The sequence below is a fragment of the Poecile atricapillus genome, chromosome 21, assembly GCF_030490865.1.
Source record: "Poecile atricapillus isolate bPoeAtr1 chromosome 21, bPoeAtr1.hap1, whole genome shotgun sequence".
NCBI lineage: Eukaryota > Metazoa > Chordata > Aves > Passeriformes > Paridae > Poecile > Poecile atricapillus.
Genome location: NC_081269.1, coordinates 3,355,894 through 3,373,536, shown reverse-complemented (window position 1 = coordinate 3,373,536; position 17,643 = coordinate 3,355,894). Strand labels below are relative to the sequence as shown.

Sequence of the window (17,643 nt, the reverse complement as noted above, 5' to 3'; positions counted from 1 at the left end):
ATGGAATTTATTTGAGAATTTAGGGTGTTTTTTTGTGATATTTGGCCATTGTTTCAAGTTTGTATTTGCATTTATTATTTCAAAAGTATGTGATGGTGTTCGAAGTTCATAATAGGGAAAAATTTTATATTTCCTGAAGTGTTTTACCCATTGTAAATCAGTTTAATTCCTGTCATGGGGACCTTTTCCTAATTTCACTCCTTTCACCATTTCCAGGTCTTTTTGATGTTACATTTGAGGAATTGGGGCCAAGTTTTGTCTGTGTTAGAGATCACCATTCCTTAATGAGATAAAGCAAATTATAGCCAAGGCAGTGATGGTTGTGGCAGTATTGGTGGTGTTTTGTTTGCATTTAACCTGGCAGAAAGGAAGTTATATTTTAATTATTCCATGGATCAGATTATTTGTGGTGACAGGGCAGGAAATCTAGAACTGAAACAGTCCCAGAGCCTTTTTCTTGAGTTGATAATGATGAACTGGCTTTGCAGGTAAATATTTTGAGCTGTTGCAGCACTGACAGCTGTCTTTTAGATGCCTCCTGCCTTTTGATGGAGCAGACAGCTGCAGCCTTTCCTGGGAGGGAAGGAGCTGCCTGCTTTTCTAGCCAGGGACAAGGTCTTGTGGTACTGCAGGGATGAAGGAGGACATGCTCACTCAGAGAAAATTCCAGCTCTGCCACAAATGAGATGATTTCCATGTTTAGCTCATGCTTTTAGCAGTCAATCACATTTTGCATTGTATTACAATTATAATTCTGCTTCAGCTGCAGCAGTTGCCAATACCTGTGGGTAGGTTTAAATGTTTTCTGTTGCCCCACTTTCCCTTCCATGTGCAAATATGAAAAGTGTTCATTTCATGCCTCAGGATTTGTTTTTAATTGGAAAGTCTGCAGTTGACAGGGATGATAAACCAACCTGCAGCAACTGGAGTAGTGATGAGTGGCTTTAGATATGCAGCAGAAGTCTTGCTTGAATGAGCCTGACATCTCATAAGAGGAAATTATATTTTAATTCCTTTTCTTTGTTATCTAATATATAAATATGTGGGGAGAAATTTTCTTCTCATTTCAATGAACTGCATCTAAAGCAGTTCCATAAGAGTTCAACAGAGAAAAACAGGCATAAAGAAAAAGCAGAATCTCTCTCCTTACATGTAATAAAACATTTATCATCATCTTAGAAGTCTGTTGCAATTTTTGAGGTTTGCTTTGTACGTGCAAAGTGTCTCTAAATCTCTAAAATCAATGCTGAAATGATTTCTGCTTTCTCTCTTTCAGCTGGTTGCAGGAAAGCTCTGGGCAGCTGGTGGAGAGAGCCTATGAAACTGCCTGTAAAGTGTGGAGTGGCAAAGAAATGCTCAACTTTTTGCACCAAATGGGAATAACTGGGATTACTTTTCCCATTTTACAGGTAATGTTGTGTGCTGTATAAATGAGCACCACCATGTATAATATTGGTGGTGTTAAAATCTTAAAATGCACATAAATTAAATGCAAACAGATCTTTTCATTTACTGCAGTACTGAAAATTGTCTGAAAATGATTCCTGATGAAAAGCAGGAGTAATCCACTCGAGCTACCGGAATTTGTGGAGAATCAGTGTTTTGAGGGATAAAATTGCTCACGTACAATTAATTTAATTGAACCATTGAGCCAGTGATATTTTTGCCTATTCTACCCAGATGCATTTTTATTGAGTGCTGAAATATTTTCAAGTTTATCCCTCCTTTCTGTGTAAGCCAGATATGTTAAAAGCATTGTTAAAAATTGAAGGTATTGTTCCCTGTCCCATGGCCCTTCTTTGCCCCTTTCCCTCTGACTTTGAGTATTTTAAATTAACTTTTAAAGCAGTGAGCTTACAGTCTTGTATCTCTATTAACTTTGGTTTGGAGAAGATACTTAGAATGTTATTAATATGGAATTTGCCTCTTGCAGAAACATCTTGTTGCTGTCCTGGAAAAAGAAGAAAAAGTGTCAGTGCATGGGAGAGAGGAACTTATTGGGGTGCCAGTTGTGAGCCCTGCAACACAGATCGTGCTCAAAGGCCTGTTCATGGTCTTTTCCTGTCTATTTAAAGAGAACAGCAGGTCAGGCCTAACATTTATGAGCTGAATGCTCACAATTTGATTGCTTAATTGTAGTTTTTACTGATATTTCTCTCTATATTAGGTTTGCAGATGATTACAAGGTTGCTCTACAGCAAACTTACACCTGGTTGACTGAAAACCAACGTGATGATGCAGATTCAAGTTCCTTCTTCACGAGGCCCAAGCACAAAAAGAATTCAAGGCAGAAAACCCTTGTCCACATGCTAAATTTTTGGTGCTTGAACCCTGCTGTGGTGAGCTGACTGAAGAAAGGCTAAAATAATCTGAGTGATAACAAATACACATCAGATTTGAAAGGGATTGTGTTGATTTTCTAAATTCCTGCTGTTCTTTCTCCCACCTAGGCTTTTTCTGAGTTAAATGAAGTTAGAACAATTGTTCTGACATCAGGCACACTCTCTCCCATGGATTCCTTTTCCTCAGAGCTTGGTGTGAAGTTTTCCATTCAGCTGGAGGCAAATCACGTTATCCGGAATTCCCAGGTAAAGTGGGCATGGCTGTTCCCTCTCCTGAGCAATAATGTTGCCCATGGTACAAAAACCAACTAAAAGTGATAGCAAGCCCATTCTGTCAGTTAAAAGAAAGGTCCAGACTCTTGCTTGGCTTAATGCAATGGAAAATTCAAATTTATTCAATTTTCAAATGAATAAAGAGGCAATTTTTAGACAATTTCCCTGGAGAAGTTGCTTGTGCTATATTGGTAACAGCCACCTCATATCGATTACTGCACTTCAGGTACTGAAATACCTCAATATTTCTTTCACTCTTAAAATTCCATTATTGGACCTGATGTGATTTATCCAGCTTGGTTTAGAATTAACTTTCTCCATGTGGAACACGCCAGGTTTGGGTCGGCACGGTCGGAGCGGGCCCCAACGGGCGGAAGTTGTGCGCGACGTTCCAGCACACGGAGACCTTCGAGTTCCAGGATGAGGTGGGAGCACTGCTGCTTTCAGTCTGTCAGACAATTGGCCAAGGAATTTTGTGCTTTTTGCCATCCTATAAGGTAAAAAAATCTGAATTCCCATCCTTTCCCTTTCACACACCTTTGAAAATGCACGGTGTGATCTGCTTTATCCATCAACATACAGAAATGTTTATCAAATGAATGTATTGCAATAACACAGCAGGATTATATTATTTCTTGTCATTCAGGTTTGTTTTCATGAGCAAACATATTTGTTTTTTCTCAACAGATGTACTTATTAGCACAGATAATAATTTCAATTAGCATTGCCATAAAACTAGCCAGATCCATAATTTTTCCTGATGTTGTTTTCCTGAAGGTTTAGAAATTGTTTATTAAGAAAAAAATTAAAAATCACATAATGAAATTATACTTTCTGTGTAACTCAGAAGCAAGAATGCCTTTGCATGCTCTTTCTGTGCTATCAGAATGCAAAATTCATCCAGTTAATTTCTCCTTCCCTTGTTTCTTGTTCCATTTCACTGCATTGGAGATTGGAGTGTATTTTTCTTTAGTCGGGGGAATTGCTCCCTGACATTGGCTGTAAAGAATCAAATTTCTCCATTTCAAACTATGTAATATCTGATTTCACTGACAACAGTTATCTAATTATGGTTAATCTGGATCTCCCAGTAGTTCTGCTTTCTTCTCTATTTGTTTTTACTGTTGTTTATGGTCAGGAACAGGAATATAAACCTGCAAGATAATTCTGTAACTCATATTCATTTTTCTTGTACTACTTGCAAGAGTGTGACTTTTTAAATTTTGAACAATTATTTATGATTTTTAAAAATCATCTGAACAGACAAAACACAGAAACCTCTCAAAAAAATCTCTAAATCTCTAAAAAAATCCTACCAAATGATTTAAAACCCCAACATGATAGAAATAGAATTTCAGACCTTTCCCCTCATCCTTAAGGTTCCTAAATGGAGAATATTTTACAAAATTAAGTAAAAAGGGTTTTTTACAAACCCTTCATCATTTATTATTTATCTGGCAGGCTGCAAAGGGAGGGTTGTTTCTTGCCTGGATGTCTTTAGGAATTGGAGCCACAGTGCAATTCCTGACAGTAACCATTAGGTGACCACATCAGACCAGATAATATAAGCCCCTGAAAAAAGCAGATTACTGACCATAAATTTATTTAATCTCACAAAACTTTGCACTTCCATGGAAAGGAAATGATCTGGCAAGAAATCTCCAATTTAAGAATTTAACTGGAGCATCTTTCAGTTTCCAGCATTATCTTTCCAAGTGTATCATGTTGGAGAATTGATCTTCCATATCCAGACCTGACAAATATTTATGAAAGTTTTTATGAGAATAGTAATGTGAATTGCAACTACAGAGAGACTTTGTAATGACATTTAATAAAGGAGGAAAACAATTGCTGGCCAGCTCTGGAACCTTCCCCCTCCCTGCCCTTCTGCCTCGCTGAAAGGTCACCCTGCACACGCTGAGTGTTCTGTTCTTTGTAGGAACACTCCCTGGGCCCAGAAAAGTATTGATAAATAGAAATTGCAGACAATTGAAGGGTGATATTTTAAAATCACATTGCCAATATTTTTCTATGGATGCCCTTTTTCTTCCTATGCCTTTTATTTGGGATTGGGTTGCCTTTATGTCCGAGATTAATATGTTGAAAATACAGAATAATGTAAGCAATATTAGTACAGGGAAAACAAGGTATTGTTCTTTCATCATCATACAGAATATTTGCATTTCAAAAGTGATTTTCACAGGAAATTGCTGCCTCTCTTTAAAAAGCTGCAGCCTTCAAAGGAATTTTTCAAGGCTGTCAAGATCTGATTAATACACATGTTCGTGGACCTCACTATTATGAGTTAAGCAGATTTTTTTGATGGCTCAATCTGTTTTATGAATTGAAGTTTCAACTTTGGAATAAGTGACAAATAAAGGTTTTTTTCTGGAAAAAAACTTCTTTCTTTTATCTGGAAGGCTGAGGACAGTGCTCTGATTTTTAAGTACTTTCTATCCAGGTAATAGATAATGGAGCTGCAATTTACTTTGGTATGTACATTGGATTTCAGTTTGGAATTGCTACGTGAAATGTGAATGGGGAAAAAAGCAATAGTAAAGAAATTTCCCTTTATCTTGATCAGGTATTTGAATAAATACATTTTTAATTAGAGTGACTGTTTAAGACATATGTATGGCAAATAAATGGAGTTAATGCAGTGGAGGAAAATATATGTATGGGCAAACAACCCATCAGCTGTACATCCCCACATTTGATAGGTGTCTGTTATGAACAGCTGTGACAGTTCATGTGGGATAATTCATAAAAAACATGGAAATTTTTAGTGTCATTGTTGGGGTTGTGGCACACTGACTTTTTTTAAAAATCGATTTGATCTTAACATTCACTAAATTCCAAACCTCCATCATTTTTAAGGCTCCTAAAACCAGTGATACTATGCAACAAAAATGCATTTATGTGAAAATCAGTAGCAACACCAGCAAAAAACACTCTATAAAAGAGAATATCAGAAGGTGAAAAGATTGCTCAGAAATCTAAGATGCTTTTAAACAAGATTAAGATAAGGCCCATTAGGGCTCATGTTGCCAACCTGTCTGCATTAAGATATATCTTGCCTGGTGCCTGCATCTTGGATGATTCATTCAATATGTGTCATATCAAAGTCAGACTCTCCAGCAAGGAGAAAAATGCTAATGCTTATAAATTTTGGTGATAATCCATCATGATGAATTAACTGACCTTTCTTAGTAGCTTTTTTTTTTTTTTTTAACAAAACAAGCTCTGGACAATAATGTTAATGTTGATTTGGTTTGTTCTCTGAGGCATAGTTGATTAATTTGGATCTGCTAATTGAGGAGTCATCACTTGGAAGCAAAATTTTTACAGTTGTAGTTGAAAAGGGTTTGAATGAGTGTTTTCAATAGGAAAACTGAGGAACTGAGAAGAATTCTGTGCTTGAAAACTTGAGCTTGTTGCAGGGAGGTTGGACTGGATCCCATTTAAATGTTCCTTGCAACCCAAACTGTTTCATGATCATGGAATAATGGCACAATTAGCGTAAATTAGCATATTAATGATTAATGCTGCATTGCACTGGCTGTTTTCCTTGAGAATTTTGAGGTAAGGTTATAGTGATGACACCCAGCCACTTGCAAAAATAAATGCTAAATTTCACAGCTGGGTTTTTATCTGTCTCATAACTTTAGGAGCTGCTAGTTCAGAGTTCAAGCTCTGTCAGTCTCATCCCATTTTCCTGCTCTCTGTGGCTGATGATATTTTCTGGAGTGGGAACAGCCAGGATTGGGTGACAGCAAATCCCTTTGGGCTGGAACTCCTCTCTTTGTTGCTTGGCTCCCTCTCCCTGTGTCAGGTATCCACCAAACCTGCAGAGGAGTCTCAGGCAGGTGTTTGCCCTTGTGTTGACAAACCGCTCTTGGCACCCTCCCACAGCTCCAGACAGGCAGGAATTAACAATATTAATTAACTCTGAGCAGCGTGGAGCTGGTTTCAACAGACTGAGAATCTTCAGGTTCAGGGGAATTATTTGGAACCAACAGGAGGGGCCTCAGTTTAACCTCTGGCCGTGTCCACGTGGATTGAAACCCTGGCCTGATGTAAATGTGGCACCCTCAGATATGACAGGCTGAGGGAGGGATATCATTTCATGATTAATTCTCAATGTCTGGCTCTTCTTTGTTTCAGACAGAGCCTTTTCTTACTGAGATACATGAGACTAGTAAAAATTCTTGCTTTTAACAAGTGTTTCAGTAACAGACAATGAATAGAACTCTGAAAAGACAATATTTTCATTTCTAAAACTTTCCTGAAACATGGGTTTGTAAATAAATGATAAGAAACCCATTTTTTCTGCCATCAATAAAACAAACAATGCTGCTTTCAGACAACTTTTACTTATTTAATAAATTACTTCAATAAATTTCCAAAGGATGGTAGTCTGTTTAGCCCAGCCTATTAAAAGCATTAAGATTTGAGCACTGGCTGTTAAAATGGGTAAATGGCAATATCACAAAGTTAAACAAATGCCAAAAAACATTTTCCAGAGTACTGGGATTGTAACAATACCATTAATGAGGGCAAAGAGGTTTTAATGCAATTTGCACATTCTAAAGTTTCAAAAAGAGGTTTTGAGTTAGTGCATTATTAATGTTCTGAACATCTGGAACTATGTAAGAGCCACAGACATTGAGCAAGTGCAGGGTTTCCCCACTAGGTCTGATGCTGACTGATTTCCTCCCCAGCCAAAAGCTTGTTTTTAGAAGTTTGAGACAGTAAAATGACAATATCCAGATAAGAGAGAAACATTCCACAGCGTCTTTTTGCTCGTATTGTGTACAAAGGAAAAATTGGAAACCATTAGGTTCATGCAGTTAAAAGGTGAATTTGAAATTAAATAGGAAAATTGTTCTTTGCACAGCAGATGGTGCTCTGAGGAATTATCTGCTAAGTTCCATAAAAAAGCTGAACTTTTTCTGTTGGGTGTATTTCTGTATTATATGCAGGGATAAATGCTTCATCAAGAGTAATATTCTCCTTGATGTTCCTGTTGACAGCTGTAGGAGGGCTTTGAAGAGGAGATTTACACCTGTGTGTAAATATTTGCAGGGTGTAGGGAACTGTTCGTGTAATTTATGGCAGAAATTTCTTCTTTAAAGTTACATCAACATTAACTTTCTGCATAATTTTAGTGTTAGAGAATGTAATTGACACAGTTACAGCCTCAAAATGCTACGGGAAACGAGAATGTTTCAATGTGTCATCCAATTTTAGATGTTTTGACTGCAGCTAATGCCCAATATCCCTGGGATGGAAAGGAAGAGGCCTTTAAACAGGTTTGGCATTTCATGGGTAGGTTATGAAATAATTGTAAATTAATAATGATGCTCACTTTCTGCCCAGCTTTGCTTTCTGCTCCCGAGGGAGAGGTTTTCTCTTTCTCCAGAAGCCTCATTTGTGTGAGCCAAACAGCTGCAGTGGTGCTGTGGCAGCAGCTGAGAGACCCCAGCTCTGGAGAGGGCTTTAGGGACAGAATCCTGGCACCCTTCAGCCTCAAAGTTCTGCCTAAAAAAAGAGCAGGATGAGGGAGCAGTAATTTAACAACCCTGAGGAGCATCTGGGGCTTGGAGCACTGGACTGAGCCATGCCCTGGAAGGGCCAGGAGCTGTTTTGGTGCTGCCCCTGAAAGGGCTCTGACACCACAATGACCTTTGGGGTTTTATTTCTCTTTGGAGGGAAAGGCTCCTTGCCAGGTTTAAAGCTGGTCCTTTATCCTTCCTCTGTTGAAAATCTGAGGGAAGTAATTTCTGTCTGATGGGCTATGATTTGGGGAAAATGTGCTCTAAAAAAGTGAATTCTAATGGCTCCCAAATTATTCATTTCAACATTTGCACCTAATAAATGTAGATAGAATTTAATTTTATTTGTCTATTATTATTTCTTCCTTGCTTGCTTTTTGTTCTTACCCTGCCCTGGTAGTTCTCTTTTTGAGCTTTATCTCAGCTTCTTTATATTTTATGGGGTTTTATTCCCCATTAATCATATACAGTATCTACTTTCAGTTTAATTCTCTATTTTCCATCATTTCAATATCAGTCATATAAACTGTCTTGCTGTTGAGACTCTCCCAGTCATCCAAAAATACAATTATCTGAGGTGTCTTCTGAGAGCTCCAAGAGCTCCTGTAAATCTTAATGTGATTCCTGAAGTCTACAGTTTGCTTTTCCCATTGTCTTGGGCATAGAAATGTCTGCAAAAATCCCTGTGTGGAAGAGAAGATTTTAACCATTCCCTCACAACACTTTGCTCTGCTTTGGGCTGTTGTGAAATTACTTTAAATAGAAAAAACAGTAGCAGAAGGAATGATAAACTCCATACAAAAATAATTGGAATGAGAGTTTTTGTATAAGCAGGTACATAATATTTATCCTTAATGTCATCAGTTCAATCCTACTGTGCCAAACTAAATTTGCAGATGGAGCTGGCAGGATCATTTCTTGTGGAATTACAGAGACTACAGCAAACTCACAGCCAGAATAGTGCTGGATTCTGCAAAGGAATAACTGAAGTGTTGGATAGCTGAAGTTCTCCTAAACTTTAATGATTTATTAGAAGGTTTTCATTTAGAATTTTTTGACCTTGAGTTGTCTGAGTTTTGTTATTTTTTGTGGTTGTTTTTTTCCCCCCACTGCTTGGTTACCAACTGCAGGCCAAGATAAAATTTTATCTTTGGGGATGATAACTGACAATCTGGATAATTGCAAAATGTGTTTTCCTTCTTAAATAGTATGACAGGATCACAGATGTACAGACCAATTATGGAGTGGCTTTCCTGATTTCTGGGAAGTTGGAGACAATCCAAATGTTAGGGATGCTTTGAGACCATAGAGGAGATTATCCAGGAGCCTGTGGCTGAATGAGCAGGTTCTTCCCCCTTTCCCTGTGACTTTTCTTGTGCTACTCTGTGGATCTTCTGAGCAAAGGAAACGTTTTTATCCTTTTTATTCATTTTTTTCCTAGTTAGTTTCCAGGTGGCTTTGTGAACTGTGGTGGCTCATCAGGAGGTCAGAGAAGTGTCAGAGACAGCTCAGGGGAAGAGATGATATTGCGCATTCCAAGATCATCCTTTTTCATTTTCAGTCTCAGGGATGAAACATTTTCTTGTTTCTATTTTTTTTTAATATGTTTTCCAGTGATTGACTGTAATTGGAGAATCTATAAAGATCCTCCTTTGGAAATCCTGGTTTTTTTCACTGGCTGATGTTCTGATGCTGTTGGTGTGAGTTTGCAGCATCCTTAACTGGCTCTGTCTGACTGTGAATTAACCAAATAACTGGAGAGGCACTCAGGTGGATATTCTGGGTGACTGGAAATGTGGGTGAGGTGATATGAAAGGAATGCCCTGTTGTGACTCCTGGTGCTGTGCAGAGCCTCAGCAGCAGTGGGGTTGGAGCTGTTTGCTGTCCCTGCCCTGAGACCCTTTCCCACTTTGCTCCTCCTTGTGCTGGAATGTTCCCCTCAGCCCAGGGGAAATTCCCACGTGTGCTTTGGGTCCCACATTTTCATTTTGAATTCCAGCCTGCAAAGAATGAACAGACACACTGCTGATGACTTGCTGAGCTGCTGTGATGACCAGCAAGGGCTGTGCAATAATTCAGGTGCCCTGTGGCACTTGCTTTTTACACAGAGCAGCTCCTTGCTGCTGGTGCTGCTCGTCAGATAAAGCCCAATCCAGAGCGACAGTCGTGGCAGATTATTGGATATTATGTCTAAAAAAATTATCTGCCATGCTGGCAGATGAGTGTTTGGCCTGTGAATTTCACACCCTGAGAGTTGGGCCGTTTAATATTTTATTGCACTGTTAATTTAAATACCCTGAGCAGACAGCATCAGGAAAATAAACGAAAAATGTATTATTGTTTCTCACTTCTGAGCTCTGACTTGTCAAAGTGCTGCAAGCTGAATTGTTGTAGCTCGTTAACACATGCTCCAATTTCCCTTGTAATTAACACTTGCTGCTTGCATATTTTTCCTCCTATTTAAGTAGGAACTGCATTGAAAATAAGTTTTCACAGTCAAGAAGTTTGCACTCTGTGAATGATGGAGTCCTAGTAGTAAATAACAGAGTGAACATGTCTTTTTCCTCAGGAGCCTTTAATAAAAGGGAAAGAAAGCAGTTGTGAACAGGGAATAATACCCATAAGCAACATTATTCTAAGAAGGTGTGTCCTGCCCAGGTTATTTTAACATTAATGCTGTTCTGAACCTTTACAACCTGCAGAATTCTTGATCCCTTTGCCATGTCTGTGAAAGATTCTGTGCCTGATGTGGGAGAGATGTGACTTCTTCATGTGTGAAAAGCACCAGATATGAGAGAAAATAACTGGAAAGGATTTATTTAGGGAGCATGTTCTGCATCAGCAGTGTAACAGCTCATACAAGAATCTGAATATTAAATGAATGGAAAGGAATACTTGGGCTATTTTAAATTCAGAGAAATTTAACATCACTGGGGGTGTCTGGGACCCATGAACTTGTGTCTTAGAAAATTAGAATAATCATGCCTCAGTTTTACCTCCTGATAGGGTAAGCAAATGTTCTCCTGTGTGAGAACATTTAATTAGTGAGTGATGTATTCTAAAGAGTATTCATTGCCTTTTGATTCATTTTACGGCTCAGTAATGGATTAATTTTTAGCAAAAAGATTTCAAAACAAATAACTTGCAATGTGCTACGGTAAAAACTTTGTTTTCAGCTTTCACTTCCTATTTTTGATCGTGAAGTGAGAAATTATTTTCCTAAGAATCAGAAAAGTCTGTTATTTCTTTCTAATTTTTTTTTAGAGGTCAGAAGAGAAGGGCTGGAGTTGGGTACTTGGAAGAAATACTTAGCTCATTTATTTATTTATTTCCAGATGTCTAACATGTGTGCTGGAGGGCCACAAACCATTTCCAGTTGGGACACTGGGGCAGCTCAGAGCTGGCTCCCTGGCAGGCTGGGGCAGGTTCCCAGTGCCAGGAGCTGCCTTGTCCCAGCTCCTGGGGCAGCCTGGTGGCCCTGCTTGGCCCCGTGCCCGGGATGAGGCTGCTCCTCCCTTTGCCTCAGCTCTCCCAGGAGCTCTTCACTGCTGACGTGCCGCTAAGACAACCTTGGGTTATTTTTTCCCTTTATTCTGTAAAAACAAGGAGGTCAGAGATGACTGAGCTTGGCTTCTGGCTGGGAAAGAGCAGCAGTGGAGATGTTGACTTCATCCCTGACCAGTTCATCATTTTCCTTTTTATTCCAGACTGGGATTTAAACCGTCCTTTTAAAAATCACTTTTTTTTCCTGGAGAGCTCTCTTTGCATGAAGGATTTTCCCTCCCTGGGATGGGAAGGTGTAATGATAGCCTAGGGTGGATGTACAAGCAGTTCCTGGAACACAGAACTTGTTGTCTTGGTTAATTTTAAAACCACAAAAGAAACCCTGTTTTGAACCAGGTTGTTCCTAAACAGCTGCCACGGAGCTCAAAGACTGAACAAAGACTCTCCAGCTTGTTTTGTTGGGTTTTTTGGGAGAAGATTTCTATAAAAGAAGCTTCTTTAGCTGCAGAAGCAACATATTAACTGTGTTATTCTAAAGTCTTTGGCGTGCAAAACATTTCATTTTTCATTACTGTTGTCGCCGTTCACGTTTTCCATTATTTAAGGAGGTTATTGAAAAATTGATGGTATGTTGGGACCAGAGAGACATCCTGTGGCTGCAGTGTTGATTTATGGCACATGGAACACACTTCAGTGCTTCAGTTTCCTGCTGGTGAGCGGCACTTTGTCATTGTCCCCAAAGAAAAATCCTGCCAGTGAAATCCCCCGTGCTGCCCCCAAGTTGAGTGATGCATACTTTGCCTTTGAAAATGATGATGAATTATTCACCTTTTATTGTGCTGGAGTGTGCACATGGTGATCAGAATCTTGTTCATAATAGAGTTTTTCAGTGTGGTCAGGGTTTAGTTGAATTATGGAGCTGAGTTGCACAGTAGCTTTATCTATTTAATTTTTCCCTTTTTTTTATTTCCCCTGCAGTGTCTGTGTGGATGACCACAGATTTTACCCCACATTTCCCACCATATGTGGGGATCTCAACACCATTCTTGGCCCTAAACTTTTGTGTTTATTCCATTCTTGTTTAAAATTCTTGAGAAAATAAGTATGGTACTTCTCAATTTAAAATGACACCTTTTGCATGGAAATTCTTCAAAATCACACTTCCATGGTTTTAAAGTTTTATCCTTCAAACTCATTTTCTGCTGTGAAGGAATAGAGAGGTTAAGTGAAAAATCTCCTGAAATAGCACAGTGCTGTAGATTTGCAATCCAGGGCAGTTTTTTCCAGGAACAAGTGCTGAGGACAGACTCCATGGACACATAAGGACAATTCAGAGTCTCTGGGAAAAATGTAGAATATCAGAATAAATGTGTGACATGGCTCCAGATCCCTGTGCATCCCTTGGATTAACAAATTTTTTTTTTTTTTTTAGTATTTTCTATTTTGCTCTTCTGAAACATTTAATTCCAGAGGCCCTGTGAGTCTTTGGGAAAGAAAATCAGACAGGAATTCACTGAAATTATCACTGTGGGAACCAGGCAGGTTCAGAACCTTTCTCTGCATTGCTGGATGATGCCCCCTGATATAACAAACAGTTGGGAAATGTGAAGGAGAAAACAGGTGGAGCCTCCCTCAATTGGAATAACATCCTTGTGTGGCCTGTTTTCATTAAAATGCTGCATTAAATCAATTTATTTTTGATCCATAAAGACAAGATTATCATGTGTATTTACATGGACATTTAGTATTTCTCTCCAATTTCCTATTAACAGTGAGAATTTAAAGTTTTATTTTGAAAGCAAATTTTACTTCATAAATGAAATATTTTGGCACAGATATTTTCATGTTCTCTTGAAATTAAATCTGTTAGAATTGGAAGCTGAGGAAATTAAATTTGAAGTTTAAAATACCTTTTTGTTGGTGAAAAAATACATTTGTATTTTCCATTGGCTCAGTCATTCAAATGAATGAATTTTAAATACCTTGTCCTGTGTTAGAACCCTCCCATAAACATGAGGAGGGGCTGTGAATCAGCCTCTTGCTTAACCTTTCATGAAAATCTAATTGAGTGCAAACAACTGCTTTAAATAATTCAATGGCCTCAGTTATTCTTGGCTGGTGGAGTTCCAGCCCAGAGCAGTGCAAATGTCTGGGTATCGAGCAAAACTGGGGCTTTCCTCTTTTTTTTTGGTGAAAAATGTGATGAAAATGACCTTTTGACAAAGTGTATGGGGTGATTAAGAAGAAGAAAAGGTGAAATGTTAATTATTTCTGCCAATTGGGTAAATGACTAGTGGCCCAGAGGTGAATATTCTTTTAGCCCTTCTCAAAGTGGGGAATATTTTTTGGTGGTTTTGACAAAAGTGGTTGGGTTTCTTTGCTTGTTTTTGAACCCTTTTGCTCATGTTGAGGGACATTGTGCTTTTTATGGTGCTGTTTTTCACAGTTCTACGGTGCTGTTCCAAACTGATTTCAAAGGTTGGGATAATGGACATTTAGAGTTTATTGGTTAGCTGTCCCAAACATTTTCCCTCCTATTTTTGGAAGGAAACTCAATTTTCCTTTCACACTAGTCTTTCCAGGCAGTTTATTCTTGCCCCTTCAATTTTTAATTCCCATTTCATTCCTCTGTTTCTTTTCTTCCTTCTCTTGTTTCCTTCCGGTTCACTTTTAACCTCAAAGGCCCTTTTTGTTGTTGTTGCTGTTGTTGGCTTTTGTTTTGGGGTTGGTTTGTTTGTTTTTTAACCAAAAGTGGAAATTGAATAAATTAATGATCCTGTGACCCCCACACTGGTAAATTCTGTAAAGTCTTCTTTTTTTCCCCAAAGTGAAGAGTTCCAATATTTCTGGAGCTCAGTTGCCTGTAGGCTTCTGGGTCATTTGGTACCAAATTTTGGCAAAGGTTTTAGTTGAAGAACTATCAAATAACTTCTGCTAGTGCTCTACTTTTCCAAACCATCTTAATCCTTGAAGAAATTAATTTAATAAGAACCTGTAATACCTAAAAAAACAGAGTGAAGTCTGGCCAGATCCAGTCTCCAGGGTTCCTTTGAAATAACAGGAATTTAAGGTCACTGCGTTGAGGCAATGCCTTGATTCAGTGACTGGATATGTTTTAGGATTATCACTAATATAGGGACAGTTCCATCCTTTCATAATGAAAGTAGAACATTCATCCAGGTGATTGTCCTGGGACCAGAGGGATTGGAACAAAAGCTTCCAGCTGTAGGTAAGCAGCTGACTCAGCAAATCTCCTCCTGGACGCTTTTGAAAAAGGGAATGCAATGCCTCTGGAATTAGAGCCATGATAAAAACATCTGTGCCTTGAGACCAGCAGAGGATTGCTTGAGTGGAAAATATGATGTCCTCCAGCCTAACAGCTTAAAGTTGCAGAAGGACCTGTCAGTGTATGGTTGGTTTTTTTTTAAATTTTATATTTATTTTCACTGAAAGGAAGAGAGGAGGCAGCTGATGCAGGTGGAGGCTGAGTTGTTCTGTGATGCAAAGCCACCTGTACTTGGTTTTTTTGCAGGCAGCCCAAATGGGGAGGAAACATTTTGTAGCAAAACAAGGGAAGTGCATGTACTTCTCAAGTGAATTTAAAGGGTTTTAGAGTTAAAAAACAAACAAACAACACCTCTTTGTTTGGTTGTGCCACCTGTTATTTTTCTGGCAAGATACAAACACTGGAGAGCACTGGTTGGAGCAGCATTGGGAGTCTCTGTGGCACTCTCCATGTTGGTGGTGGGGATGAGTCCTGCTTTGTTCCAGCGGTTCCCTTTGGGTGCCAGAGGCTCCCTTTGGGTGCCAGAGGTTCCCTTTGGGTGCCAGAGGTTCCCTTTGGGTATCAGAGGCTCCTTTTGGGTGCCAGAGGTTCCCTTTGATGCCCAGAGGTTCCCTTTGATGCCCAGAGGTTCCCTTTGATGCCCAGAGGTTCCCTTTGGGTGCCAGAGGTTCCCTTTGGGTGCCAGAGGTTCCCTTTGATGCCCAGAGGTTCCCTTTGGGTGCCAGAGGTTCCCTTTGGGTGCCAGAGGCTCCCTTTGGGTGCCAGAGGTTCCCTTTGGGGCCCAGAGGTTCCCTTTGGGTATCAGAGGTTCCCTTTGGGGCCCAGAGGTTCCCTTTGATGCCCAGAGGCTCCCCTTGGGTGCCAGAGGCTCCCCTTGGGTGCCAGAGGCTCTCTCATTCCCAGCTGGAGCAGATCCTGTTGCTGAACCATTGCTGAGTTCTCCTGGAGAGAGCCCAGTGTGGAGCAGCTCAGTTCCTGCTGCCACAGCTCCTGTTGCCATCTCTGGAGTTTTGTGCTGCCTGCCTGCCTGTAGAACTTCTGTTTGACCCTTCAAACACGTTTCCAGCCCACTGGAGACACACTTTGATTTGAAGCAGTGCTTATTCACAAAGAAAATCCTGGGAGCAAACACAGGGAAAAGGCTTTTAGATCAGTGCTGGTCCCTTGGGGAGCTCAGACTTTTTGCACTGACAGTGGTACCAATACTGTGATTTTTATTAAGAAAAACCTAATGGCTCTTTCCTTCCTTCCCTCCAACTACCTGAATATTTGAATAACAATGAAAAGTGCAACTTGGTATCATCACATAGAACCAAGATTAAAAAAAGCAAAGTTTGAAGAAGGGGTTATTTTAGAGTATAATGGCAGATTTTTAAAAAGGGTTTCAAGATGTTTCTGTAAGTTCTGTTCACCTTGAAATACCTTTTGTTCAGTTACTGCATAAATGTGGGGGAAACAGGACACCTCGTCGTTTTACAGGTGCACAAGCCACAATGCAATTGCAATGATAATTATTTTTAAATAGTTAAGAGTTGTTAAATATAGCTGTTAGGTGCTTCTTAGGTCATTATCCTTTTTGTCCTGTACTGCTCTGGAGCATCCTTGGATAATTTTAGGTGTTTTGTTGCTTCCCCAAGTGCTTTTGATTATTTCTGTGATACTTTTTTTTCTGCTGACAAGGTGGATCCATTCATGACTTGAATGAATGCTAAAATATTTAAGGACTATTTTATGTAAAAAAATTAGCAGGACAAGAGCTAAAATAAGCCAGTAATTTTCTGTTAGACCTACTCTCTTCTCAGCTAATTTCTACTCCTCAACTCCCTGCCAGGAGGTGATGGATCCTGCAGGAAAAGCACATCCCCAGCAACCTGAAGTTAGCACCCCAAGTTTGATCCAATGGTGCAAATTACAATCAACTTGCCTTAGGGTGAAATACATTCAACAAATCTCTGGGTTTGCTTCATGACCTGGGAGCCCCCTAATGTGATTTTTGGCACAGTATAAAGCAAAGCAGCAAATGGAAAAGGGCAGAGCTTCTCCTTTGTGGGCACACACAGGAGGGTTTGGCTTTGGAGTGCAGCATAATGGAAGGAGAAAACAGCTCCCCCCATCCCCAAACTTCCAGAATACTTCAAAAACTGCTTCAAAAGGGAATGCTGGCATAGATGGATGGTAGAGCTAAACACTGAGCTCCAAGTTTTTATGGATCATAGCTTACAGGTGTCTTTAAATTGCAGAAAGGAAGAAAAGGGAAAAGCTATCCCAGTACACATCCCTCCTGCATGGGAAGATGACAGATTCTTCCTAACAAGATTTTCTGCTCTCTTGGAGGAAGACCATTTTTTAATAAACCATTTGAGAATCCATTTTTAAGGGATTTAATAAAATATACACAGGCTGCCTTCCAGTGCAGGAACTATTATTCCCTTGGGTAGGAGGAGTGACTGACTGGGGGCATTAATGGTTCCTTCCTGTGATTCCTGGCATTAGATCTTGCTCCCATTTGCACTTTTCCAGCCCAAAGTGAAATAATTTTTTATGAGAAACCCGCACTTGGTTCCTGGCTCTTTTGAGGCATGTGTGTGTTCTATATTTTATTTATTTGTATTCAGTCAGCTTCATAATTCTTGTTGTTTTAGTGTCTGTCCATGCCATGGGTCCTGTGTTTTTGTGGATACAA

General features: G+C 39.5%; 1 protein-coding gene across 1 annotated transcript in view; it reads left to right on the top strand.

The window, feature by feature from the left end:
* BRIP1 (BRCA1 interacting helicase 1) overlaps positions 1-17,643 on the top strand; it is a 47,562-nt gene that overhangs the window by 11,573 nt on the left and 18,346 nt on the right. Inside the window, exons 10-14 of the mRNA XM_058854388.1 lie at positions 1,277-1,409; positions 1,934-2,085; positions 2,168-2,339; positions 2,451-2,588; positions 2,951-3,112. Coding sequence (XP_058710371.1) covers positions 1,277-1,409; positions 1,934-2,085; positions 2,168-2,339; positions 2,451-2,588; positions 2,951-3,112 — 757 coding nt within the window. The remainder of the gene's footprint in view (positions 1-1,276; positions 1,410-1,933; positions 2,086-2,167; positions 2,340-2,450; positions 2,589-2,950; positions 3,113-17,643) is intronic.